General features: G+C 57.5%; 4 gene segments (V, D, J or C); all 4 read right to left on the reverse strand.

Annotated features, from left to right (window-relative positions):
* Positions 1-1,956: 1,956 nt before the first annotated feature.
* LOC138423851 (immunoglobulin heavy constant gamma 1-like) lies at positions 1,957-4,018 on the reverse strand. The segment is given in 2 exon segments: positions 1,957-3,143; positions 3,411-4,018. Coding segments are annotated over 2 exon segments (333 nt in total).
* Positions 4,019-4,936: 918 nt separating this feature from the next.
* On the reverse strand, positions 4,937-22,368 carry LOC138423847 (Ig gamma chain C region-like). The segment is given in 5 exon segments: positions 4,937-5,410; positions 5,494-5,814; positions 5,949-5,987; positions 6,315-6,738; positions 22,337-22,368. Coding segments are annotated over 4 exon segments (1,098 nt in total).
* A 977-nt stretch (positions 22,369-23,345) lies between these two features.
* Positions 23,346-27,058, reverse strand: LOC138423849 (immunoglobulin heavy constant gamma 1-like). The segment is given in 2 exon segments: positions 23,346-24,496; positions 25,585-27,058. Coding segments are annotated over 2 exon segments (333 nt in total).
* A 50-nt stretch (positions 27,059-27,108) lies between these two features.
* Positions 27,109-27,629, reverse strand: part of LOC138423846 (immunoglobulin gamma-1 heavy chain-like) — a 161,797-nt gene continuing 161,276 nt past the window's right edge. Inside the window, 1 exon segment of the C gene segment in view lies at positions 27,109-27,582. Within this exon segment, the coding sequence occupies positions 27,254-27,582 (329 nt within the window).

Genomic DNA, 27,629 nt, shown 5'->3' on the forward strand with positions numbered 1-27,629 from the left:
CTTGGGCTTCCAATTTTATTTAATTAACAATAACCTTTTGACATTCAGATCGCCTGCCCTTTGTTGCAACCTTCTACATGCTGGCCCCTCCCCTCCTCTCCTCATAGCCGTTCTCTCAGGATGCTTGAGGTGCTGCGCCCGGGCTTGAAGTCCTAAAAATTCCCACCCAATTAAACATAACTCTTAACTTTTAGGTTGTGAATGTTTTTAAATCGACAGAGGGAAACTGTGAGGAGGGGTGCCCTGTGGTGTGGCTTTTGAGAAGGCAGCATGGGAGTCCTGGAAGGTAGTGTGGGGGGTCAGTTCTCCAGGGGATCAGGGGTCGCCTTGCCAGGGGTTGTGTTCAGCCAGGAGGCCAGAGAGCCAGTGCCCGAGTTGGCTACCCTAGCCTTCCTGATGGCTGGGCCAGCTAGTGGCTGATTGTTGGTCTGGGAGATGGATGTGAGGGGCAAGGCCCAGGGCTGGGCAGGCTGGACAGCTGATTGGATGGTCAGTGTCTTGGTTAGATGGTTAGTGTGTGGGGAAAGCAGAGTGTGGGGGACCCCCAAGAGCCTGCTGGCAGAGAGGCCTCATGTACATGTGGCCTGGCCAGGTCCCTCAGGGCCAGATGGTTTCCTGGACCATGGTGTCCACCCCGTGGCCATCCTGCTGGCCCCCTCCCAGCACCCGGTCTTACGTCTGGTCCTCAGAGTGATGTGTGAAGTCCTCTGTCTGTCCCTCTACGCACAGGAGCCTGGATCGGCACCTCCGAGGGCCTTGGGGCGATGCGGTCATGCTGACGTGATGGCAGCTCCCTGTCTGGAGCCGGTCTTGCTGGGCCCAGGCCTGGGCTGTCCAGCAGCAGGACCTCCCTCCCTCTCGATAGGCTTGGGCAAACACTAGCATGCCCCCATGATGACTCAGCTCCCTGAAAATGCCCTCCGGAGAGAGCCCAGCACGGCCAGCACCCTCCCAGGCCCTGGCCCCCTTCTTGGAGTTGTCCCTGAGCAGGATCCTCCTTCGCCCTTGGGGAGGGTCCAGTCTCCTCGGTCCCCGGTGTCTGTGAGGATGGAGTCCTGACTGCATCCTGCATCCAGGCCGGTTGGTGGACACAGAGGCCTCATCGCATGCAGGCGGCCACACTTCCTGGTCCCTCTCTGGAGCCCTGGGCCCCTTCCGCTTTTCCTGTGGCACAGCCATCACCTCCGTGCAGCCCAGGCTGAGCACAGTGTCCCCAGCGCCCTCTGAGGCCCTGCTCACTGACCAGAGTGTCCTGAGCACTGACCCAGGCCCCTCTGGCACCCCTCCCCCAGCTGCCCCTCCTGGCCGGCTTTCACTGATCCCCTTCTGCTCTGGGTTTCCGGCACCAGCCAGCCTGTTTGGGGCAGAACTGTGACCCCAAATTCAAATCTTGCAGCCCTGACCCCCAGACCTCAAGCGTCACTGCTTTTGGAGGCGGCGTCTCTGAAGAGGTGATGAGGGTGAGCTGGGGTCCCAGGGTGGGCCCTCGTCCAGCCTGACTGGAGACCCTCTAAGAGGAGGTGAGGACAGAGACAGGCACAGAGGGGTGCGCCCGTGAGGACACGGCATCTACACCCCATGGAGACAGGCCTCAGCAGGAGCCGGCCCTGCGCTCCTGGATCCGGGGTCCCAGGCTCCAGGGTGTGAGTGGTGACGCCTGTGGTCCAAGCCCCCTGCGGTGTTTGTTACAGCCTCCTGTGCTGACCACCCAACACGGGGCACTTGTCTGTGGCTCCCCTGGTGCCAGGCTGGCCTCTGCCTGGGAGGCGGAGTGGAGCCCTAGGGGCGGGTCGTGGGTGGGGGTCAGGCACCCATGAGTCAGGTAGGGATGGGACCAGGGACCCTGGGTGCAGGTGGTGGGGGCAGGAAGCCCGGGGCCAGTGGGGGTGGGGCAGCCAGGCTGTGGACTCCTCAAAGGGAGAAGGCGTGTCAACATACGGAGACTGGCCGGTGAGCTAGGCGAAGTAAAGATGCTTTATTGTCGTTAAAGAGATACAGAGACAGCAAAGAACAGGCTACCACATTCGCAGAAGCAGCTTCCCAAGCCCCAGGGCTGTGGTCCTTCCAGTCCTGGGGCAGCGCCTCCCATCCAGAGAAGCCCGTGCACATTTCTGCAATGACGGGAGAGTCTGTCCTGAGAGGCGGGGTGGGCCCGGGGCCCGGGGCTGGGCCTCTGTGGGTCTCTGGTCTCACCTCTCACCCCCGCTCTCGGTGCAGGCCGAGCTCCTGGGGGAGTGTCAGGCTGTTGGCCACTGGATGGACTGGCTGCCCTGCCGTCCTGTGTCCTGGGAGCCCCTCCAGCTCTGTCCACTGGGAACTGGTCACCAGGCCCGTCTCCAGGCGGCCCGTTGGCGGGACGTCACCCCTTCCCCACCGGGGCTCCTGCGGCCTCTGTGGGCCCAGGCCCTGCTCCCAGCAGCGTCCTCGGTGGAGGTGACCTGAGTGACCGGTAGTGGTCCTCCCAGGAGCTTGGTCAGCAGGGCAGCTGTCGGACAGCTCTTCCCAAGGATCTGACACAGGGGCCTCCCCCAGGGACCTGTGGTCTGGATCCCACCCTGGGCAGGATGGGTACCCTGTGCATACGGTATGGGAACTCAGCTACCTCCCGTAGGGACCTGCGGTCTGGATCCAGGCCTGGGCAAGATGCGGGGGCTGGGCCCTGTGCATACGGTGTGGGAACTCAGCTTCCTCCCCCAGGGACCTGCGGTCTGGATCCAGGCCTGGGCAAGATGGGCGCCCTGTGCAGACAGCCCTGGACCCATGCACTCTTCGTAGGGCAACTGGTGGCAATGGTGTCTTGCAGACTGCGCAGAGGCCCTCTTCGTCCATCAGCTCAGGTTGGGGCATCACCTGCTGTTCACTTGGGTCTTTGAGGGGGGCTGGGGCAGACAGTGGCGGCTACAGTGCCGGAGTCTGAGGTGCAGGGAAGGATGGCCGAGAGCTCGGGGGTTAGCGAGCTCACAAGGCAATGGGGCAGCCCTGGCACAGGCTGAGAGTCACGAGCGGAAAGGGGTGGTCCAGCCGGGTCTGGGGTGGTCCGGACGTGGCCCACAGGAGCTCTAGGCGCCCTGTCCGATCATGTTTCTGTAGTTGGGAGTGATTGACTGCTTCAGCTCCACCACAGATGAGAGGATCCACTTCACCTGCCGGGGAGAGTGGGGTGAGTGCAGCCTGGACATCACTGGCTAGCTCCCAGGGACAGAGAGGGACAGGGAGGGACAGGGAGTGGACAGGGAGGGACAGGGAGGAACAGGGAGGGACAGAGAGGGACAGGGAGGGGCAGGGAGGGACAGGGAGGGACAGTGAGGGGCAGGGAGGGACAGGGAGGGACAGGGAGGGGCAGGGAGGGACTCTGCGGGGACCCTGGGGACAGAGAGGGGGCCCGAGGGCCCAGCAGGGTGGACCCCCACCTTGAAGAGGGTCACAGTGGCGCTGTAGCAGACGCTGAGCAGGAAGAGCGTGATGAAGATGGAGATAGTCGTCCAGAGCCCGTCCAGCTCCCCGTCCTGGGCGTCCACACAGCTCTCCTCCTCCAGCAGCAGATCTGCACAGGGAGGGGGGTCAGTGCTGTGTCTGCCCACGGGGGGCTGGGCAGGGCCATCGGGGCTTCGGGGCAGGGCTCCCTCTGCGGCGGGGGGGATGGCGGTGTGATCCCCCATGGGCCGGGCAGGGGTCACCTGAGGTCAGTCTCTGGGCCCCAGCCCCAGCCCTCCAGCCCTGGCCACTGTCTGGGCCTGGCCTGTGGGGTCCTGCTCCCATCCTGAGCTGTGCCCTGAGCTGGGGCCCTGACCCCACCTCCCCGCAGGACAGAGGCTCAATTCCTGGCCTCCTCTGCCCTGGGGGCCAGGCCTGGAGCTGGGAGGCTCAGCAGAGCGCACGTGCCTGGGCTCTGTCCCCGAGAGGGAGGGCAGACAGTGCCGAGCTGTGTCCCTGTGCCCGAGGGGTGAGGGTGCCAGGACGAGGGGCTGAGGGGGGGTCTCAGCCTGCGAGGGAGGGGCGTGGGTGCCCCAGGGGAGGCGAGGAAGGATGTCTGACCTGGTCAGTGTGGTCAGTGTGGGAAAGGGCCGCTGAGCAGCCCAAGGGTGCTGGAGGATGGGGACCAGCTGATGTCCACAGGGAGGGCTTATGAGACCCAGCTCTGGGTCTGGGCCCGTGGGATCACCCCATGGGTCCCGGAGCGTGAGACCTGAGTGTGTGCAGGCATGTGGGTGTGTGACGGGGGTGAAGCGTGCTTGTGTGCGGGTGGACGCCTGAGTGCGTGTGGAGGACGCTGGGTGTGGGCTGTCTCGTGTGCGTGCGGGGCTGGGGCTTGGTGTCTGGGGCTCTGGGCTCAGTGTCCCCAGGGAGCAGCTAGGTCCCTGCCCTGGATGTTCAGGGCTCCCAGCCTGGGCCCTTTTCAGGCACAGGGACGACCTCCCCATGGGCACACAGGCCTGGCCCCGGGCAGAGAGAGCCAGGCAGAGCTACTGGCCGACGAGGACGACGCCTGACCTCGGGAGCCTGAGGGTGAAGCAGGGCCATCCCGCAGGCCAGTCTGGCTCCAGGCAGGCCCAGAGTGGACACACGGACTCTGGGCACCCAGGAACAGGGGCCTGGGGACAAGGCCGCGGCCCTGCCCCTCAGCGTGGGCTGGAGCAGAGGCGGGAAGCGTTGGGCCTCAATCCCTGAGGTGTCGGGGGCTTCCCCCGTTCCTGCCCAGAGTCTGGCCCAGAATGTGGTGGCTGGAGGGGGCCGTGGAGCTGCACCTCTGGCCAAGCCCCTCCGAGGCCTCGGGCAGCCCCCAGGGGGCCTGCTGGACCCACTCACTGTGTGTCTGGCCCGGAGAGGGGTCAGCGCCCCCACAGATGCTGAACCAAGCGGCCCAGAGTGGGCTCAGCCCACCCCCCGCAGGCCTGGCGGTCACCAGGGCTCTGCCTCGGAAAGAACCAGCACAGCGTTGCAGGGTCCCAGGGCGGCCTGGGTGCTTTATTCATGGCGGCCCAGGAGGCATGCACACAGGGAGGGGCTAGGGCGTCCTGGCTGGACCTGGAGCCCGGGGAGGGCGGGCTGGGTGAGGGCTTGCTGGTGCGGGGGCGTGTGGCTCATTTACCCGGAGGCTTAGAGATCGACTTCTGTGTGTAGTGGTTGTGCAGAGCCTCGTGCATCACCACACACGCGTAGGTGTCTCCTCTTTGCCAGCTGCTTTTGTCCACCCTGAGCCTGCTGTACAGGAAGTAGGAGCCGTCGGCGTCCAGCTGGGATGTGGTCGTGCCGTACTTGTCCTCCGACTCAGGCTGCCGCGCTCTCTGCCACTCCACGGCGATGTAGTCTGGGTAGAAGCCGGTGACCAGGCAGGTGACGCTGAGCGTGCTTTTGCTGAGCTCTTCCTGGGGTGGGGCCAGGACGTACACCTGCGGCTCCCGGGCCTGCCCTGTGGGGACAGACAAGCCTGTTAGCACAGCAGTCACTCTGATTGGCTCACGGGACCCTCCTGGGCCCGCCCACCTGGCCCACCTTTGGTCCTGGAGATGGTCCTCACGATGGGGGCCGGGAGGCCTTTGCTGTGGACCTTGCACTTGAACTCCTTTCCTCCAGTCCAGTGGTCGTGCTGGATGGGCAGGGCGCTGACCACGCGGAAGGTGCTGTTGAACTGCTCCTCTCTCGGCTTTGTCCTGGCCGTGCGCACCTCCACGTTGTCCACGAACCAGGAGAACTGCACCTCGGGGTCACCCTGGCCCACGTCCACCACCACACACGTGACCTCTGGCGTTCCTGTGATCATGAGGCTGTCCTTGGGTTTCGGGGGGAAGATGAAGACAGACGGTCCGCTCACGCCTGGCGGTGGAGACATGGCGGATTAGCGTCGGGGTCTCACTCATCTAAGGCAGCCGTCCCCCTCCACCCCCACACCCTGAGTCCTCCTGGTGCTGTCCCCATCTGCTGGATGGAGAAAAGGTTTCCCGACTTACAAGGCGGTTTAGAACACTTGGAGTAGTCACTGGAGATCCCTGCAGAGAGAGCAGACTGGGGGTTACCAGGGGCAGGAAGCCATGGGCTGGGCTTAGGGCAGGGATGGGTTTTGGCAGGTCTGAGCCCAGGGCCCGTCTCTGTGGGTCCAGGCGTGTGGACGTCGACCAGCCTGCGGCCACCCTGGACCTGGTGGAAACTCCAGACGACCCCCTCCCCAAGCCTGCGAGACCATCAGGAGAGAGACAGGGCCTCCCCTGACACGCTGAGCCTGGTTCACAGCACCCCTGGGGGTGGGGTCCCTGCAGGCAGAGGGGCTGACCCTGGTCTCCTGGAGTGGACACCCTCCCCAGGGGTCGTCTTCTCACCAACACGCTTGTCCACCTTGGTGCTGCTGGCCGGGTGGGCTACGTTGCAGATGAAGGTCTGGGCTCCTGAGGTGCTGGCCGGCACGGTCACCACGCTGCTGAGAGAGTAGAGCCCGGAGGACTGCAGGATGGCCGGGAAGGTGTGCACGCCGCTGGTCAGGGCACCAGAGTTCCAGGTCACGGTCACCGGCTCGGGCATATAGCTGGAGACCAGGCAGCCCAGGGTCACGATGGAGCTGGACGTGTCCCCGCAGCAAGAAGTCAGAGGGTAGACTTTCGGGGGTGTGGTGGAGGCTGTGAGAGAGGAGGCTGGTAAATGCAGGGTCCAGCAGGACCTCAGGTGCCCAGGCCTGGGGCACCTCTGAGCCCAGCCACCATCTGCTTCCAGGGTCTGACGACTGCCCGGCATAGTGGCCACCCAGCTCTGTGCGCTGCAGCTGGGATGTCTGGACACAGCTTGGGTTGGTGAGTGTGGCCTCCTGGATTAGAGCCCAGGGCCCTTTCCCTCCTCTGGGCGCCTGGCCCTTCCCGAGGTCCCTGCTCCCTCAGCCTGGAGGAGCCTGTCCCCCTCATCCTGCTCTGCCCCCAGCCCCCGTCCGGCCTGGCCTCAGCCCTGCAGGCCGGTGACTTTGGGGTCAGCTCTGCACAGCGCTCTGGGCTCACGTCCCAGCCCTGATCCTGGACCCTGTCTCTGAGTTCTCTTCCTTGATTGTCCCCTCCCAACCCTGGTCCCACCAGGCTCCCAAAGGTGTGTCTCTGGCCCCGTCCTTCACCTGGTTCCCCTGATTGGCCCTCAGCCCCTGCTCCAGACTCCTGGCTGCCCGGCTCCTCCTCACCAGACCCTCCAGGCCCTGATCTTCCTGGGTGTACCCCGCACTCAGCACTGTGGGGGCCTTGCTTGGGCCCTGCCTGCACCTCCAGCACCGAGTGGCTCTACGGGCCCCAGCCCGTCTAACCGGGCTGTCCCTAGAGCCTGGTCAGCTCTGTGGGCCTGCAGCCTCATCTGAGACCTCGAGGAAGAGCCTGGTCAGCTCCCCGGGCCCCTGCCCGTCTGAGACCTCGAGGAAGAGCCTCATGTAGTCCCAGCCTTGTCCCCTGTCTTGGCAGCTGCCCCTTGCCTTGGCCGACCCCCATCCACCCTGAGTCCCCAGAGATGGCTGCAACACAATGGGAACCCTGGGCCTGTGAATGGAGGCCACCTGCTCTCATCGGGAAGCCCTCCCACTTCAGGCCAGAGCATCCTTCATTTTCCTCTGCACTTGGCCTTGCTATCCCCGACCCTGCAGCAAAAGGGCTCCCTTTAACTCAGACCCTCTGCCTCCGACTTCAACACTAGCCGGCCAGCTGCTCGTTCCCAGAGCCCGGTTCACCTGCGCAATCGCCACCTTCTCCCCTCAGACACCCCAGAGAGTCCCCTGCCCTCCCTGCCCCTTTCACCCCTAGAAGCCCTACCTGCTCCCTGAGCGCCAGGCGTCCCCCGTCCTCCCAGGCCCCTGCTCACGCCTACAGCTGAACCCGACCCCCCAAAGCTCTGGAGGGCTCCCCCGTCCCCCCCGGCCCCTGCTCACCCCTACAGCTGTACCCGACCCCTCAAAGCTCTGGGGGGCTCCCCCGTCCTCCCAGGCCCCTGCCCGCCTTCACAAGCCATGCCTGCTCACCCAAAGCTCTGGGGTCACCCCTTGCCCTTTCAGCCCCCTGCTCACCTCAGAAGCGCTACGTGCTCTGCTAAAGCTCTTAGGTGCCCCCTGCCCTCCCAGCCTCCGGCTCACCCTCATAACCTGTACCTGCTCCCCCAAAACCCAGGGGCTCCCCCAGTCCTATTAGCCCTCTGCTCACCCTCACAAGCTGTACCTGCTCCCCCAAATCCCCAGGGGCACAACAAGTCCTCCAAGGCCTGCTCACTCATAAGCTGTACCTGCTCCCCCAAACACCAGGGACACCCCCTGTTCTCCCAGCCCCAGCCCACCCTCACAAGCTGTACCAGCTTCCCCAAACACCAGGGACACCCCCTGTTCTCCCAGCCCCAGCCCACCCTCACAAGCTGTACCAGCTTCCCCAAAGACCAGAGGTCCCCTGCCCTCCTAACCCCAGCTCACCCTCATAACCTGTACCTGCTCCTCCAAAGCCCCAGGGCTCTCCCTGCTCTCCCAGCCCCTGCTCACTCCCCAAAGCTGCACCCACCCCCCCAAATCCTCAGGGCTTCCCCTGTCCTCCCAGGCCCTGCTCACCCTCACAAACTGTACCTGCTCCCCCAAACACCAGGGACACCCCCTGTTCTCCCAGCCCCAGCCCACCCTCACAAGCTGTACCAGCTTCCCCAAAGACCAGAGGTCCCCTGCCCTCCTAACCCCAGCTCACCCTCATAACCTGTACCTGCTCCTCCAAAGCCCCAGGGCTCTCCCTGCTCTCCCAGCCCCTGCTCACTCCCCAAAGCTGCACCCAACCCCCCAAATCCTCAGGGCTTCCCCTGTCCTCCCAGGCCCTGCTCACCCTCACAAACTGTACCTGCTCCCCCAAACACCAGGGACACCCCCTGTTCTCCCAGCCCCAGCCCACCCTCACAAGCTGTACCTGCTCCCTCAAATCCCCAGGGGCACACCAAGTCCTCCAAGGCTTGCTTACCCATAAGCTGTACCTGCTCCCCCAAACACCAGGGACACCCCTTGTCCTCCCAGCCCCTGAACACCCATAAGCTGTACCTGTTCCCCCAAACACCAGGGAGACGCCCTGCCCTCCCAGCCCCTGCTCACCAACAAGCTGCACCTGTTTGCCCAGATCTCCAGGGGCCCCCCTGCCCTCCCAGCCCCTGCTCACTTGCAGCCTCACTGCCCCCTGTCCCTGGGCTGCCCCCCTCAGCATCTCCTGCCCCTCTGGCCCCTCCAGGAACCCTTACCCTTGCCCAGTTGCACTCCTCACCCCTTTATTTCCTGGGCTCAGCTCTCGTCCCTGGACTTGCCAGGTGCCCACGAGGCCTCCAGGCAGCCCTCCCCTGGAGGAGCTCTGTCCACCGGGCCCCTCCTGGCGGAGGTCCTGCCCCTTGCTCTCCGCTCTTCTCTGTCCCTCCACCCACACCCCCCTCTGGCCCCTTGCTGCCTCCAGTTTTCGGGTCACCTGCCTCTCTCCAGCTCCCGCTGCTGGTCCTCAGGCCCTGGGCTCTGGTCAGCCCCCTGCGTCCTGGGGGGCGGTGGGCTCAGCCTTTTGCTGCCCGCTGTGGACACGGAGTCTGGCCGGCCCTGCAGCCCTGCTCCTTGTTGCTGCCACTGCTTTCGGCCCCAGCCCAGTTGGGACCCACAGTCCCTGCACGTGGCCCTGCCCTGGGACACACGCCAGCTCCACCAGCCTGTCCAGGAGCCGTCACTGCCCTGGGATCCTCTCCCTTCCCTGCTCCTCAGATCAGAGCCTCCTTCCATCCTGGCTAGTCCTCATGCCCACCCAGCCCTGGCCTCCAGAGCCCCTGGTCATGCGCAGCCCTCCCGTCCCGTCTCCAGCCTGTGCTGTTCCTCGACGGCCCACAGCCCCTGCGTGCTCGTCCTGCACCGTGACTAGGGGCAGCTGCCTCCCCCAGGCCCACTCGGCTGCTCCAGCCCCTCCGGGGGTCCCGAGGCCGATCTCCCTCCAGGGCTCTCATTCCTGTCCCTGTGTGCTCACCCTCAGGGTCCGCACTCACCCATGGTGGGGGCCGTGCAGGGGGCTCCCCTGCAGCCTGGGGCTCCGGGCCCCTTCCCTGCTCTGGCCCCAGACACATGTGCTCCTGGGATCTGTGCGCTGTGTCTGCAGCCCTGCTCCCTGGGACTCGGGCACCAGTCCCCCGACGTGTGAACGCCCTGCCCACAAGTCTCCAAACACTAAGAAGCGGATTGAAACCTGGTGGCAAGACTTGCTTCCTGAGGTTCCCTTTTCTTCTGGGCGTTTCTGCCTCAGAGGGCCTGGGGGAGTCCAGATGTGGCGAGTTGCGTCTTGTGGGTGAGTGGGGTGGTTTGAGCAGTGCTCTGGGACCCAGGGGAGGAGTGGGAACCCCAGCCGTCACGGCTTTCCACCTTCCGCTGGGATTATGCCTGGTTGAACCACCACAGCCCAGGGTCTGGGCCCCTCGCTTGTGCCCTCTGGGCCTCCCAGCCCTGGTGGGCTCCTTTGCAGCCCTGTGGGAGGTGTCGTGCCCAGCGTGTGGCCCAGCCTCGGGCCGGGTCTGGGCCCCCAGCCCGCGTGGGCTTCCCTCTAGACCACTGTCCTCGTCTGGGTCCTGACTCTGCCCACCTCCTCCCCCTGCCCTCTTCTATGGCTCTGATATCTGGCAGAGGCCGGAACAGCATCTATGGTCAGAGGGCAGCTGTTCTCCTGGCCATAGCTGTTGCCTGTTGGCAGAGTCATGGTGGTCACCGGGGCCCAAAGTGATGGTCGAACTGAGAGACACGGTGCAGCCCCTCCACTACTGGCTGTGGGCACAGTGGCCTCCCTGCATGTGGACGACAGGGTCCCTCTGTTCCTAGTGCCGTGAAATGCTGCAGGGCACCCTAGACCCCATGTGCACGCTGGCTGTCCCATCGATAGAGCAGTAGGGATTGGGAGACACCATAGGCCCTACCCTGGAATTGCTGTGGGTGGAGGTCTTTTCCTTAGAGAGACAGCAGGGAGCGGTCCTGAAGCAGGAGCTTAGTTCCCTGCCCTGGAATTGGACCTGCACAGCCTGGATGAAATCCCGGAGTCCCAGCAGCTAGAGCACCAGGGGCTGCGGACCAGAAGGAAGGGTCTCCTGGCTCTCGCCTCATTTGAAAGCACGAATGTTCCGAGGAGGCAAACACTGTAAATACAGGTGTGAAGTTTATGATTAGAGACAGAGCACAGCGTGTGGAAAGCACGCAGAGAAGAGGCTTATTTATTCAAGGCAGAGCAGGCAGAGACCAGCCTGGAAAGAAAGGGTGTGCGCGTCCTCCCTAACGCGGAGGAGTGCGGGCGTCCTCCCTAACGGGGAGGAGTGCGGGCGTCCTCCCTAACGGGGAGGAGCGCAGTGAAGAGGTTGCTAACTTGTGTGTGTGTTGACCCATGTCTGTGTTGACTGATGACAATGTTGGTTCATGTCTGTGTTGACTCCTGTGTGTGTTGACTCACGTGTGTGTTGACTCACGTGTGTGTTGACTCATGTCTACGGGGCAGTTCTTCTGGGTTTTGTTCTCCTCTGGCTGATTATCTCACCTCTTTCCTCACACTTGACCTGTCCTTGGGCCCTGCCCTTATGCGTGTGGATCTTTTTACCAAGAAAGATTGCAGTGCATGGGTAGCAGGAGGCTTGATAGCATTTATTATGCGGTGGTGCCTCCCCCCCGCCTCGTGACCCTCAAGGCACCTTCCTGCACAAGTGCAGCTGGGGAGGCTCCCCGTCCCATCGATGGGGCCCTCTTGTCTCTGTCCCAGCCGAGCTCAGCTCCTGCCACTAGCTTTGTCCTTGGAGTGTCAGCAAGTCACCTACTGTGCTTGGCAAACTCCACCTGCTCAGCCTTGGGGCTGTTTTCTCTACTACCTCAAATCCCTCTGAGAGACAAGAACCCCAAGAAATGTTTATTTGGAAGATGAAGGGTGAAGGTCCGTCTTCTGTAGCTTCTTCAGGTTGGCATGCGTTCACAGACACCTAGCTGGGGGTCACAGAGTTTCTGCCTTGTTTTATTAAGGGGCCAAGGGTGACTTCTGCTGTTATTTTGAAAGAATCTGTTCCGATGAGTTGCTGGAATCTCTGCATCACTGTCATCTTGCCTGGAAGACTGTAGTGCTCGAAGAGAACAGACTGAGCATGTGGATTAAATGAGGACGGGATCAGAAGTCAGTAAAAAAATATACTGTGACCAGGGGCTCTGGTAGGAGTAAGAACTTAGCCAGGGGCCTGGCAGGAGTAAGTCAGTCATGTTTGGTAAGAGTTTTGATTGTGATGCCGCAGAGTCAGAGCCTGGATCAATCCTGTTCAAAGGAATGGAGCCATTTGCCAGACACGTTTCTAATGTCCTTGTTTATTAGCCCACTGTGATGCATGTGGGTTTAGCAGGTCCAGTTAGAAGTAGTTGGACAATCTGGAGGTTAGTCGACAAAACCAGTCTCGTTTCTTCTCAAGAGAGTAAGCCTGAGACCCAGTCTGGACCTGGTATTTCAAAGAGACTTGTAGCCAGGTGGCCAGTTGTCTGGTTTTATCTAAGCAGGTTTTAACCTTTAATTTGGTATCAACACATAAATAATAGGCACTGTTTGTTTCTTCTTTATGCTAATATATGGACTAAAGCAATTTCACTGTCTCAAATGAAATAGGTGCTAGACGAGACTTTGAAAATGTGAGGCTCAGCCACCAGCTGCCAGCTGGTGTTGTCTTGAGAACGGCTGGTGGCCTCAAGGCTGATGCAGCTCATAAAACTGAAGCTCTCAGCAGTGCAAGGAGCTGTGTCAAATCACACCCATAGTGTCCTGTAATATTACCTTGGATGTCTGAGCCACAGTGCTCCCCTCTCGACTTCTAATTGTAATTTTTTCCTGAATAGCCCAAACAGATGTCACCATTAATGATTTTAGTGTTTTTCTAGGTATGAGAAGTTGAAAGAATCTGGGCTTATAGACATCCTTACCTGAGAAGACCCGACTATCTGAAGGCCTGGTCTGTCAGTCTTCCCGGAGCACAGAGATCCTCTTTGCTGATCTCCACCCTGAACTCCTTTCAGAGGGTATTGAAGGTCAGCAGCTATAGTGGTTCATGAATCAATCCTGTAGAGATAGTTGGCAAGTGCCAGTTTCCAGCTGGCAGGGTCCCTTCATGGTCATGAATTTGACCAAGTTTTGGGGGGCATTTCATGACCATTTCATCCCACTGTGCTAGGAATGCTCATTCCTGGTTCTGGAAAAGATTTCATTGACAGGCCACTCAATGTATTGTTACTGGACTAGACCTTATTATATATAGGTAGTAAATATATAGTAACTATATCTGAACCGTGAAATTCCAGATGTTCAAGCTGGTTTTAGAAAAGGCAGAGGAACCAGAGATCAAATTGCCAAAATCCGCTGGATCATTGGAAAAGCAGGAGAGTTCCAGAAAAACATCTATTTCTGCTTTATTGACTATGCCAAAGCCTTTGACTGTGTGGATCACAATAAACTGTGGAAAATTCTGAAAGAGATGGGAATACCAGACCACCTGACCTGCCTCTTGAGAAACCTATATGCAGGTCAGGAAGCAACAGTTAGAACTGGACATGGAACAACAGACTGGTTCCAAATAGGAAAAGGAGTACGTCAAGGCTGTATATTGTCACCCTGCTTATTTAACTTCTATGCAGAGTACATCATGAGAAACGCTGGACTGGAAGAAACACAAGCTGGAATCAAGATTGCCGGGAGAAATATCAATAACCTCAGATGTGCAGATGACACCACCCTTATGGCAGAAAGTGAAGAGGAACTAAAGAGCCTCTTGATGAAAGTGAAAGTGGAGAGTGAAAAAGTTGGCTTAAAGCTCAACATTCAGAAAACTAAGACCATGGCATCCGGTCCCATCACTTCATGGGGAATAGATGGGGAAACAGTAGAAACAGTGTCAGACTTTATTTTGGGGGGCTCCAAAATCACTGCAGATCATGATTGCAGTCATGAAATTAAAAGACACTTACTCCTTGGAAGGAAAGTTATGACCAACCTAGACAGCATATTAAAAAGCAGAGACATTACTTTGCCAACAAAGGTCCGTCTAGTCAAGGCTATGGTTTTTCCAGTGGTCATGTAGGGATGTGAGAGTTGGACTGTGTAGAAAGCTGAGCACCGAAGAATTGGTGCTTTTGAACTGTGGTGTTGGAGAAGACTCTTGAGAGTCCCTTGGACTGCAAGGAGATCCAACCAGTCCATTCTGAAGGAGATCAGTCCTGGGTGTTCATTGGAAGGACTGATGCTGAAGCTGAAACTCCAATACTTTGGCCACCTCATGTGAAGAGTTGACTCATTGGAAAAGACCTTGATGCTGGGAGGGATTGGGGGCAGGAGGAGAAGGGGACGACAGAGGATGAGATGGCTGGATGGCATCACTGATTCGATGGACATAAGTTTGAGTAAACTCCGGGAGTTGGTGATGGACAGGGAGGCCTGGCGTGCTGCGATTCATGGGGTTGCAAAGAGTCGGACACGACGGAGCAGCTGAACTGGCTGAACGGGAAGTCTCTGGACCGCCTGTCTTACTAGTCTCCTATGGCTTGGGTCTCAAGGTGACAGTCTAGAAGGATGTGTGAGAACTGCAAAATTGCAACTGGCTGCTGGACGGCTGTTGACAGGGGAATGCTGGATCCCACCAAGAAGATACTCCGCATCCAAGGGCAAAGGAAAAGCCCCCAAAAGTCAGTAGGAGGGGCAGAATTGTGTTTAGAATCAAACCCCATACCTGCCAGAGACGCTCAGAGGGCTCATACGAAACCTTGTGCACACCAGGACCCAGAGACCCCATGAGAGAGTGAGCCAGACCTGCCACTGAGTGTTCGAGTGTCTCCTGCAGAGGCACGGACCAGCAGTGGCTGCCGCGGGGACGGTGCTGTGCAGCGGATCTGGCAGGCACTGCATGTGGCCTGAACCCTCTTGGAGGAGGTCACCATTGGCCTCACCATAAAGCTGCCAAGCAGCCGACCCACAAACTGGGGAAGGGTTATATGAAATGAGTCCTTGCACTGCGGCAGAAGTTCTGGGCCCACAGCAGACTCGCCAGCCTTGGGATCAGCAAAGGGACTGAGAACCCCCAGGGAATTTGGCTATGAAAGCCAGTGGAATTTGATTACAGAACTTCCACAGGACTGGGGAAACAAACTCTTGTAGGGCACAGACAAAACTTTGTGCTCACCAGGACCCAGGAGAAAGGAGTGGTGGCCCAACAAGAGACGGAGCCAGACTTTCCTCTGAGTGTCCAGGAGACTCTGGCAGAGGCATGGGCTACAGTGGCCTGCCACAGCGTCAAGGGCACTGAGTACCAAGGTCCTGGGGGCCGCGGGGGTTGCTGGCAAAAGTCCTTTTGAAGGAGGTCGCCATTACAACCATTACCCCCACCATAGTCTGGCCTCATACCAAAATACAGGGAGAGAACCCAGCCCCAGCCATCAACAGAAAATCGGATTAAAGGTTTGCTGAACGTGGCCCTGCCCATCAGAACAAGACCCAGATTCCCCCACATCCAGTCCCTCCCACCAGGAAGCTTCCACAAGCCTCTTAGCCGCATACATCAGAGGGAAGACAGAATAAAAACCACAGACACAGAAAATGAGCCAAGCTGATCACATGGATCACTGCCTTGTCTAACTCAATGAAACTATGAGCCATGCTGTGTAGGGCCGCCCAAGATGGATGGGTCATGGTGGAGAGTTCTGACAGAATGTGGTCCACTGGAGAAGGGAATGGCAGACCACTTCAGCATTCCTGCCTTGAGAACCCCATGAGCAATACGAAAAGGCAAAAAGATAGGACACTGGAAGAACGAACTCCCCAGGTTGGAAGGCACTCAACATGCTACAGGAGAAGAGCGGAGAAACAGCTCCAGAAAGAGTGAAGAGGCCGAGCCAGAGCGAAAGCCACACCCAGCTGTGGGTGTGACTGGTGACGGATATAAAGTCTGATGCTGTGAAGAACAATACTGCGTAGGAATCTGAAATATTAGGTCCATAAATCAAGGTAAATTAGAAGTGGTCAAATAGGAGATGGAAGGAATGAACATCAGTATTTTAGAAACTAGTGAACCAGAATGGACCAGAAAGGGTGAACGTAGTCCGCTACATCACAACTACTACTGTGTGGAAGAACCCCTTAGAAGAAATGGAGTAGCCCTCATAGTCCAGAAAAGTCTGAAATGCAGTGCTTGGGTGCACGCTGAAAAATGACGGAAGGATCTCTCTTCGTTTCCAAGGGAAACCATTCAGTATCACAGAATCCGAGTCTATGCCCCACCGCTAATGCTGGAGAAGCCGATGTTGTAGGTACTATGAAGACCTACAGGATGCTGGAGAACTAACACCAAAAAAAAGACGCCCTTTTCATCACAGGAGACCGGAGTGCAAAACAGGAAATCCAGAGACACCTGGAGCAACAGGAAAGTTTGGCCTTGAAGTACCAAATGAAGCAGGGCAAAGGCTAGCAGAGTTTTGCCAAGAGAACGCACTGGGCATAGCAAGCGCCCTCTTCCAAACACAGAAGCCACAACTATCCACATGGACATCATCAGATGGTCAATACTGAAATTAGATTAATTATAGTCTTCAGAGGTGAAGACGGAGAAGCTGCATACAGTCAGCTAAAACAAGACTGGGAACTGACTGTGGCTCCGATCATGACCTCTTTATTGCAAAATTCAGGCTTAAACTGAAGAAAGTAGGGAAAACCACCAGACTGTTCAGGTGTGATCTAAAGCAACTTCCTCACAATTGTACAGTGGAAGTGACAGATAGATTCAAGGGCTTAGATCTGATAGACAGAGCGGCTGAAGGACTACGGATGGAGGCTCATGACACTGTACAGGAGGCAAGGATCAAGACCATCCCCAAGAAAAAGTAAAGCAAAAAGGCAAAATGGTTGTCTGAGGAGGCCTTACAAATAGCTGAGAAAAGAAGAGAAGCAAAAGGCAAAGGAGAAAAGGAAAGATATACCCAACTGAATGACAAGTTCCAAAGAATAGCAAGGAGAGATCAGAAAGCCTGCCTCAGTGATCAATGCAAAGAAATAGAGGAAAACAATAGAATGGGAAAGACTAGAGATCTTCTCAAGAAACTTAGAGATACCAAGGGAACATTTCATGCAAAGATGGGCTCGATAAAGGACAGAAATGGTATGGACCTAACAGAAGCAGAAGATATTAAGGAGAGGTGGCAAGAATGCACAGAAGAACTCTACAGAAAAGATCTTCACGACCCACATAACCATTATGTTGTGATCACTCACCTAGAGCCAGACATCCTGGAGTGGAAGTCTAGTGGGCCTTAGGAAGCATCACTATGAACAAAGCTAGTGGAGGTGATGGAATTCCAGTTGAGCTATTTCAAATCCTGAAAGATGATGTTGTGAAAGTGCTTCACTCAATATGCCAGCAAATTTGGAAAACTCAGCAGTGGCCACAGGACTGGAAAAGGTCAGTTTTCATTCCAATCCCAAAGAAAGGCAATGCCAAAGAACGCTCAAACTACCGCACAGTTGAACTCATCTCACACGCTAATAAAGTAATGCTCAGAATTCTCCAAGCCAGGCTTCAACAATACATGAACCGAGAACTTCCAGATGTTCAAGCTGGATTTAGAAAAGGCAGAGAAACCAGAGATCAAATTGCCAACATCCATTGGATCATTGAAAAAGCAAGAGAGTTCCAGAAAACTATCTACTTCTGCTTTATTGACTATGCCAAAGCCTTTGACTCTGTGGATCACAATAAACTGTAGAAAATTCTGAAAGAGATGGGAATACCAGACCACCTGACCTGCCTCTCAGGAAACCTACATCCTGGCCAAGAAGCAACAGTTAGGACTGAACAGGGAACAGCAAACTGCTTCAAAATGGGGAAAAGAGAACACCAAGGCAGTATATTGTCACCCTGCTTACTTAACTTCCACGCAGAGTACATCAGGTAAAACGGCAGGCTGAATGAAGCTCAAGCTGGAATCAAGATTGCCAGGAGAAACATCAGGGGCTTAACCTCAAATATGTAAACACCACCTCTCTAATGGCAGAATGTGAGGAGGAACTAAAGAGCCTCTCGATGAGGATCATAGCGCAGTGAAAAACCTGGCTTAAAAGTCAGCATTAAAAGAAAACAAGATCATGGCATCTGGCCCCATCACTTCATGACAGATATAGGTGTGAAATCAGAAACAGTGAGAGACTTTATTTTCTTGGGCTCCAAAATCACTGTGAATGGTGACCGCAGCCGTGAAAATAAAAGAGGCTTGCTCCTTGGAAGGAAAGCTGTGACAAACCTATACAGCATATTAAAAAACAGAGACACCACCTTGCCAACAAAGATCCATCTAATCAAAGCTGTGGTTTTTCCAGTAGTCATATATGGATGTGAGTGTTGGACCCTGCAGAAGGCTGAGTGAGCCGTGGTGCTGAAGAAGACTCTTGAGAGTCCCTTGGAAGCAAGGAGATCAAACCAGTCAATCCTAAAGGAAACCAACCTTAAATATTCATTGGAAGGATTTATGCTGAAGCTCCAATACTTTGGACAGATGATGTGAAGAGCTAACTCATTGGAAAAGACAGTGATGCTGAGAAAGATTGAGGGCAGGAGGAGATGGGGCCGCAGAGGATGAGATGATTGAACGGCATGCTCGGCTCAGCGGACTTGAGTTGAGAAGCTCCTGGAGACGGTGAAGGACAGGGAAGCCTGGTGTGCTGTGGTCCACGGGGTTAGAGAGTCAGACACGACTGAGCAGCTGAACAGTGAGCGCGTTTGTTATAGCTTTTCTGCCAAGGAGCAAGCGTCTTCTAATTTCACGCCTGTAGTCACTGGCCAAAGTGATCTCAGAGCCCAAGAGAAACGAAGCAAAATCTGCCTTGGTCTCCATTTCTCCCCCACCTGTTTGCCGTGAAGTGATGGGACCGGATACCATGACCTTTGTGTTTTGAATGTTGAATTTGAAGCCAGCTTTTTCACTCTCCTCTGTCACCCTCATCAAGAGGCTCTTTAGTTCCTCTTCATTTTCTGCCATCAGGGTGGTGTCATCTGCATATCTGAGGTAGCTGATATATCTCCTGGCAATCTTTATTCCAGCTTGTGCTTCCTCCGGCCCAGCAATGTGCACGATATACTCTGCATAGAAGTTAAATAAGCAGGGTGAGAACACACAGCTTTGATGTTCTCCTTTCCCAATTTCGAATCAGGCTGTTGTTTCCTGTCTAGGTCTACCTGTTGTCTCTTGACCTGCGTACAGGTTTCTCAGGAGGCAGGTAAGGAGGTCTGGTATTTCCATCTCCTTAAGAATTTTCCAAAGATTGCTGTGATCCACAGAGTCAAAGGCTTTAGCATAGTCAGCGAAGCAGAAGTATATGTTTTTCTGGAATTCCCTTGCTTTTCCTATGGTCCAGCGGATGTTGGCAATTTAATCTCTGGTTCCTCTGCCTTTTCTGAATCCAGACTGCACATCTGGGAGTTCTCTGTTCACTACTATTGAAGCCTGGCTTGAAGGAGTTGCGGTATACCCTAACCAGCTGTGAAATGAGTGCAGCTGTATGATCGAACATTCTTTGGCGTTGCTTTTCTTTGGAATTGGAATGAAAACTGACCTTTTCCAGGCCTGTGACCACTGTTGAGTTTTCTAAATTTGCTGGCATATTGAGTGCAGCACTAATGGTGCCATCTTTTAGGATTTGAATTAGCTCAGCTGGAACTCCACTAGCTTTGTTCATAGCGACGCTTCCTAAGGCCTGCTTGACTTCATTCTCAGGCTGTCTGGCTCTAGGTGAGTGATCACACCATCATGGTTATCCGGGTCATTAAGACTTTTTTTCCCAGTAGTCATGTACCGATATGAAAGTTGGGCCATAGAGAAGGTTGAGCACTGAAGAATGGATGCTTTTGAATTGTGTTGCTGGAGAAGACTCTTAAGAGTCCCGTGCCCAGCAAGGAGATCAAATCAATCAATCCTAAAGGAAGTCAACCCTGAATATTCATTGGAATGACTGATGTTGAAGTTCCAATACTCTGGTCACCTGATGAGAAGAGCGGACTCAGTGCTGGGAAAGACTGAGGGCAGGAGGAGAAGGGGGCAGCAGAGGGTGAGACGGTTGGGTGGCCTTACTTACTCAGTGGACGTGAGTCTGAGCAAACTCCCAGACAGTGAAGGACAGGGAAGCCTGGCGTGCTGCAGCTTGCGGTGTCACCAAGAGCTGGGCATGGCTTGGCTCCTGAACAACAGCAAAGCCCTTCTTGTGCAGCTCTTCTGTGTATTCCTGCCGCCTCTTCTTAACCTCTCGTGCTTCTGTTAGGCCCACACAACTTCTGTCTCTTATTGAGCCCTTCTTTGCGTGAGATATTCCCTTGATCTCTCCAGTTTTCTTGGAGAGGTCTCTAGCCTGCCGCATCCTATTGTTTCCCCCTATTTCTTTGCACTGTTCACTTGAGAAGCCTTTCCTATCTCCCCTTGGGAACTCTGCATTCAGTTGGGTGTATCTTTCCCTTTCTCCTCTGCCCCTTACTTCTCTTCTTTTCTCAGTTGTGTGTGAGGCCTCTTCAGGCCACCGCTTGGCCTTCTTGCCTTTCTTCTTCTTTGGGGTGGTCTTGGTCACCACCTCCTGTACCGTGTTATGAGCTCCCATCCATAGCTCTTCATGTTCTCAGTCTACCGGATCTAACCCCTTGAATGTGTTTGTCACCTCCACTGTTTAATCATAAGGCTTTTGATTTAGGTCATACCTGAATGGTCCTGTGGTTTTCTTTACTTTTTTCAATTTAAGCCTGAATTTTGAAATAAAGAGTTCATGATCTGAGCCACAGTCATCTCCAGGTCTTGTTTTTTTTTTTTTTTTTTGACTTTATAGAGCTTTTCTGTCTTCAGCGGCAAAGAGTATAATCAGTTAGGTTTTGGTATGACCGCCTGGTGATGTTCATGTTTGGAGTCATCTCTTGTGTTCTTGGAAGAGGGTGTTTGCTTGACCAGCGTGTTGTTCTCTTGGCAAAATTCTGTTAGCCTTTTCCCTGCTTCTCTTTGTGCTCCAAGGTCAAACTTAACTGTCACTCCAGGTATCTCTTGACTTTCTACTTTTGCACTCCAGTCCCCTATGATGAAAAGGACATCTGTTCTGGGTGTCAGTTCTAGAAGGCCCTGTAGGTCTTCAGCCATTCGACATCAGCCTTTCCAGCACTGATGGTCGAGGCATAGACTTGGGTTACTGTGGTGCTGAATTGTTTGCCCTAGAAATGAACTGAAATCATTCTGCTTTTTTTTTTTTTTTAGATTGCACCCAAGTACTGCATTTCAGACTCTTTCATTGAGTATGAGGGCTACTCCATTTAGTATAAGGTATTCTTGCCCACAGTAGTAGATATAATAGTCATCTGATTTAAATTTGCCCATTCCCATCCATTTTAGTTCACTGATTCCTAATAAGTTGATGTTCACTCTTGCTGTCTCCTTGCTGACCACTTGATTCTTGAACCTAACATTCCAGGTTCCTATGCAACAGTGTTCTTTACAGCATTGGTAAAAAGAGGGTAAACAGGCCATCTTTGTCTCTTGTAAAGATGTTAAGGAAATAGTCATGGCAACAATCGACAAAGAGGGGCCAAACCGTGTTTGAGTAAAGAATTAAGGGATCTCTGCTCCTTCTGGGGACATGTGAAATTCTACACAGGTGCGGAAAGTTTCCTCGTGGGTCAAAAGCCAGGGAATAACGCCAGGCCGTAATGAGTCTTGCTCCTCCCGGAACTTCACTTTGAGATCCAGCTTGGCTGAGGGCCGGTGAACACCCAGGGGAGGGTCCTGAGACAAATTAGCCTGCGGGCAGCTGTGGGCAAAGCAAGATGACTGGCTTGAAGGCAGACAAAGATCCGGAACACTGCCGCCCCTTGTAGCTCAATTCTTAAAGAATCTGCCTACAATACAGGAGACCTGGGTTTGATTCCTGGGTTGGCAGGATCCTCTGGAGAAGGAAATGGCAACCCATTCTTGCCTGCAATCTTGCCTGGGAAATCCCATGGACAGAGGAGCCTGGCAGGCTACAGTCCATGGGACCCCAAGCGTTGGCCATGACTTAACGACTAAACCGCCAAGCTTCCCGGACGTGGGGCTCTCTCTCGAGTTTGCCCTGGTGTCTTTCCACGTGTACTTTTCTTTTTTAACATACTTTTCAGTTTTACCTTTTGCCACCTCGTCTGAATTCTTTCTTGACAAAGCAGGCAAGGACCAGGGCTGTCCAGTGGAAGGTCCTTTCCGACCCCTGAAAGGTTTGGAAAAACACTAGCATGGCCCCCAGCTGACAAGGCACCTCTCCACTGTGACCCAGCTCCCTGAAAATGCCCTCTGGAGAGAGCCCAGCACGGCCAGCACCCTCCCAGGCCCTGGCCCCCTTCTTGGAGCTGTCCCTGAGCAGGATCCTCCTCCGCCCTTGGGGAAGGTCCAGTCTCCTCGGTCCCCGGTGTCTGTGAGGATGGAGTCCTGACTGCATCCTGCATCCAGGCCGGCTGGTGGACACAGAGGCCTCATCGCATGCAGGCGGCCACCCTTCCTGGTCCCTCTCTGGAGCCCTGGGCCCCTTCCGCTTTTCCTGTGGCACAGCCATCACCTCCGTGCAGCCCAGGCTGAGCACAGTGTCCCCAGCGCCCTCTGAGGCCCTGCTCACTGGCCAGAGTGTCCTGAGCACTGAACCAGGCCCCTCTGGCATCCCTCCCCCAGCTGCCCCTCCTGGCCGGCTTTCACTGGTCCCCTTCTGCTCTGGGTTTCCGGCACCAGCCAGCCTGTTTGGGGCAGAACTGTGACCCCAAATTCAAATCTTGCAGCCCTGACCCCCAGACCTCAAGCGTCACTGCTTTTGGAGGCGGCGTCTCTGAAGAGGTGATGAGGGTGAGCTGGGGTCCCAGGGTGGGCCCTCGTCCAGTCTGACTGGAGACCCTCTAAGAGGAGGTGAGGACAGAGACAGGCACAGAGGGGTGCGCCCGTGAGGACACGGCATCTACACCCCATGGAGACAGGCCTCAGCAGGAGCCGGCCCTGCGCTCCTGGATCCGGGGTCCCAGGCTCCAGGGTGTGAGTGGTGACGCCTGTGGTCCAAGCCCCCTGCGGTGTTTGTTACAGCCTCCTGTGCTGACCACCCAACACGGGGCACTTGTCTGTGGCTCCCCTGGTGCCAGGCTGGCCTCTGCCTGGGAGGCGGAGTGGAGCCCTAGGGGCGGGTCGTGGGTGGGGGTCAGGCACCCATGAGTCAGGTAGGGATGGGACCAGGGACCCTGGGTGCAGGTGGTGGGGGCAGGAAGCCCGGGGCCAGTGGGGGTGGGGCAGCCAGGCTGTGGACTCCTCAAAGGGAGAAGGCGTGTCAACATACGGAGACTGGCCGGTGAGCTAGGCGAAGTAAAGATGCTTTATTGTCGTTAAAGAGATACAGAGACAGCAAAGAGCAGGCTACCACATTCGCAGAAGCAGCTTCCCAAGCCCCAGGGCTGTGGTCCTTCCAGTCCTGGGGCAGCGCCTCCCATCCAGAGAAGCCCGTGCACATTTCTGCAATGACGGGAGAGTCTGTCCCGAGAGGCGGGGTGGGCCCGGGGCCCGGGGCTGGGCCTCTGTGGGTCTCTGGTCTCACCTCTCACCCCCGCTCTCGGTGCAGGCCGAGCTCCTGGGGGAGTGTCAGGCTGTTGGCCACCGGATGGACTGGCTGCCCTGCCGTCCTGTGTCCTGGGAGCCCCTCCAGCTCTGTCCACTGGGAACTGGTCACCAGGCCCGTCTCCAGGCGGCCCGTTGGCGGGACGTCACCCCTTCCCCACCGGGGCTCCTGCGGCCTCTGTGGGCCCAGGCCCTGCTCCCAGCAGCGTCCTCGGTGGAGGTGACCTGAGTGACCGGTAGTGGTCCTCCCAGGAGCTTGCCTGCTGGGAGGCTGGGCCCCTGCAGGACAGCTGTTCCCAGGGATCTGACGCAGGGGCCTCCCCCGGGGACCTGTGGTCTGAATCCAGGCCTGGGCAAGATGCGGGGGCTGGGCCCTGTGCATACGGTGTGGGGACTCAGCTTCCTCCCCCAGGACCTGCGGTCTGGATCCAGGCCTGGGCAAGATGTGGGCGCCCTGTGCAGACAGCCCTGGACCCAGCCTCCTACTCCTCCAGGCAGAGCTGAACTCTGACCTGTGTGTTCCTGGTGGGGGACTCGCAGCCCACTGGGGTCTTGCTGGCTTCCCAGAGGGCCTCGGCGTCCATCAGCTCGGGTGGGGTCTATGCCTGCTGTCCACTCGGGTCTCCGGGGATGGGGGCAGGTTTTGGTGACCATGAGGCCTGCGGGTAGAGATGCGGGCAAGGCTGGCCAAGAGGTCAGAGGTCGCTGGGTCAGAGCGTGAAGGAGCAGGCCTGGTGCAGGTTGATGCTCGAAATAATGGACGCTGTCCAGATGGTTCTGTGGCCACCCTGGACTCTGCTCACAGGAGCTCTAGGCGCCCTGCCCGATCATATTTCTGTAGTCGGGGACGATGGTCCTCTTCAGCTCCACCACTGATGAGAAGATCCACTTCACCTGGCGGGGGGGACGGGGTGGGGGACGGGGTGAGCAGAGACACCTCGATGCGGGCCTCCCCCAGGGCAGTGAGGAGCAGTGAGGTGCAGAGAGGAGCAGTGAGGGGCAGAGAGGGACAGAGAGGGGACGGGGAGGGGCAGAGAGGGACAGAGAGGGGCAGAGAGGGGCAGAGAGGGACAGTGAGGTGATAGGGAGGTGACTCTGAGGGGACACTGAGGGACAGTCTGGTCAGTTAAGGGACAGTTTAAGGACAGTGAGGGCAGTGATGGGTTGCTGAGATTGATAGGGAGAAAATGAAGGGGCAGAATAGGTGATTAAAGAGTTATCTGACTAGGGGATTATAAGTTGAAAAATACAGGAAACTCCTGTAAATTAACAATTACTCGAGAAAGCAGGTTGGTCTAACCACGAGACTAAGCGGTCTTGTTAGCAACGAAGCTGTGCGACAGCAGCCGGAGATGCGCTCCCGAACAGGCGGCGCCGGCCCGAGCCCACCCCTGCCCCGCGAGCTCAGTGAGCTGAGGACCCCCGAGCTAAAACAGGCTCTCTGCACACAAAAAGCAAGCTTTTACAGGAAGGTGATCGGAGTCTATGACAGTCCTGACCTGACCATCGAGAGGGAGAAGTAAACTCCTCTAGCCTCACTGGGGGAGGGACTGATGACCAAAACGCGACATTTACTCAAGAGAGACCAAGAGGCCGTTTTCCCTTGCCCACTTCTCCTGCGATGGAAAACGGTGTCCGCGCAGTTCTCAGGGAGCAGCAGTGCCCCGTCACTGCTCGTGAGCGCCGCAAGCCTCATTTCTCACCCAGCACTCCACCCTTGCTGAATTCTCCCCACTGACATGAAGGGAGGCGTGCGGCACAGAGACTCTTCAGACGCCCTCTGAAATGACCCCAATCTGTCTCAAGGTTATGGTGAAGGGAAAATGAACGGACAGAGAGGGACAGAGAGGGACAGAGAGGGACAGAGAGGGACAGTGAGGGGCAGGGAGGGACAGGGAGGGACAGGGAGGGGCAGGGAGGGACTCTGCGGGGACCCTGGGGACAGAGAGGGGGCCCGAGGGCCCAGCAGGGTGGGCCCCCACCTTGAAGAGGGTCACGGTGGCGCTGTAGCAGACGCTGAGCAGGAAGAGCGTGATGAAGATGGAGATAGTCGTCCAGAGCCCGTCCAGCTCCCCGTCCTGGGCGTCCACACAGCTCTCCTCCTCCAGCAGCAGATCTGCACAGGGAGGGGGGTCAGTGCTGTGTCTGCCCACGGGGGGCTGGGCGGGGCCATCGGGGCTTCGGGGCAGGGCTCCCTCTGCGGCGGGGAGGATGGCGGTGTGATCCCCCATGGGCCGGGCAGGGGTCACCTGAGGTCAGTCTCTGGGCCCCAGCCCCAGCTCCAGCCCTGGCCACTGTCTGGGCCTGGCCTGTGGGGTCCTGCTCCCATCCTGAGCTGTGCCCTGAGCTGGGGCCCTGACCCCACCTCCCCGCAGGACAGAGGCTCAATTCCTGGCCTCCTCTGCCCTGGGGGCCAGGCCTGGAGCCGGGAGGCTCAGCAGAGCACACGTGCCTGGGCTCTGTCCCCGAGAGGGAGGGCAGACAGTGCCGGGCTGTGTCCCTGTGCCCGAGGGGTGAGGGTGCCAGGACGAGGGGCTGAGGGGGGGTCTCAGCCTGCGAGGGAGGGGCACGGGTGCCCCAGGGGAGGTGAGGAAGGATGTCTGACCTGGTCAGTGTGGTCAGCGTGGGAAAGGGCCGCTGAGCAGCCCAAGGGTGCTGGAGGATGGGGACCAGCTGGTGTCCACAGGGAGGGCTCATGAGACCCAGCTCTGGGTCTGGGCCCGTGGGATCACCCCATGGGTCCCGGAGCGTGAGACCTGAGTGTGTGCAGGCATGTGGGTGTGTGACGGGGGTGAAGCGTGCTTGTGTGCGGGTGGACGCCTGAGTGCGTGTGGAGGACGCTGGGTGTGGGCTGTCTCGTGTGCGTGCGGGGCTGGGGCTTGGTGTCTGGGGCTCTGGGCTCAGTGTCCCCAGGGAGCAGCTAGGTCCCTGCCCTGGATGTTCAGGGCTCCCAGCCTGGGCCCTTTTCAGGCACAGGGACGACCTCCCCATGGGCACACAGGCCTGGCCCCGGGCAGAGAGAGCCAGGCAGAGCTACTGGCCGACGAGGACGACGCCTGACCTCGGGAGCCTGAGGGTGAAGCAGGGCCATCCCGCAGGCCACTCTGGCTCCAGGCAGGCCCAGAGTGGACACACGGACTCTGGGCACCCAGGAACAGGGGCCTGGGGACAAGGCCGCGGCCCTGCCCCTCAGCGTGGGCTGGAGCAGAGGCGGGAAGCGTTGGGCCTCAATCCCTGAGGTGTCGGGGGCTTCCCCCGTTCCTGCCCAGAGTCTGGCCCAGAATGTGGTGGCTGGAGGGGGCCGTGGAGCTGCACCTCTGGCCAAGCCCCTCCGAGGCCTCGGGCAGCCCCCAGGTGCCCTGCCGGACCCACTCACTGTGTGTCTGGCCCGGAGAGGGGTCAGCGCCCCCACAGATGCTGAACCAAGCGGCCCAGAGTGGGCTCAGCCCGCCCCCCGCAGGCCTGGCGGTCACCAGGGCTCTGCCTCGGAAAGAACCAGCACAGCGTTGCAGGGTCCCAGGGCGGCCTGGGTGCTTTATTCATGGCGGCCCAGGAGGCATGCACACAGGGAGGGGCTAGGGCGTCCTGGCTGGACCTGGAGCCCGGGGAGGGCGGGCTGGGTGAGGGCTTGCTGGTGCGGGGGCGTGTGGCTCATTTACCCGGAGGCTTAGAGATCGACTTCTGTGTGTAGTGGTTGTGCAGAGCCTCGTGCATCACCACACACGCGTAGGTGTCTCCTTCTTGCCAGCTGTTCTTGTCCACCCTGAGCCTGCTGTACAGGAAGTAGGAGCCGTCGGCGTCCAGCTGGGATGTGGTCGTGCCGTACTTGTCCTCCGACTCAGGCTGCCCATTTTTCTGCCACTCCACGGCGATGTAGTCTGGGTAGAAGCCGGTGACCAGGCAGGTGACGCTGAGCGTGCTTTTGCTGAGCTCTTCCTGGGGTGGGGCCAGGACGTACACCTGCGGCTCCCGGGCCTGCCCTGTGGGGACAGACAAGCCTGTTAGCACAGCAGTCACTCTGATTGGC

Source organism: Ovis canadensis, chromosome 18 (genome assembly GCF_042477335.2).
Source record: "Ovis canadensis isolate MfBH-ARS-UI-01 breed Bighorn chromosome 18, ARS-UI_OviCan_v2, whole genome shotgun sequence".
In the NCBI taxonomy this organism is placed as follows: Eukaryota; Metazoa; Chordata; class Mammalia; order Artiodactyla; family Bovidae; genus Ovis; species Ovis canadensis.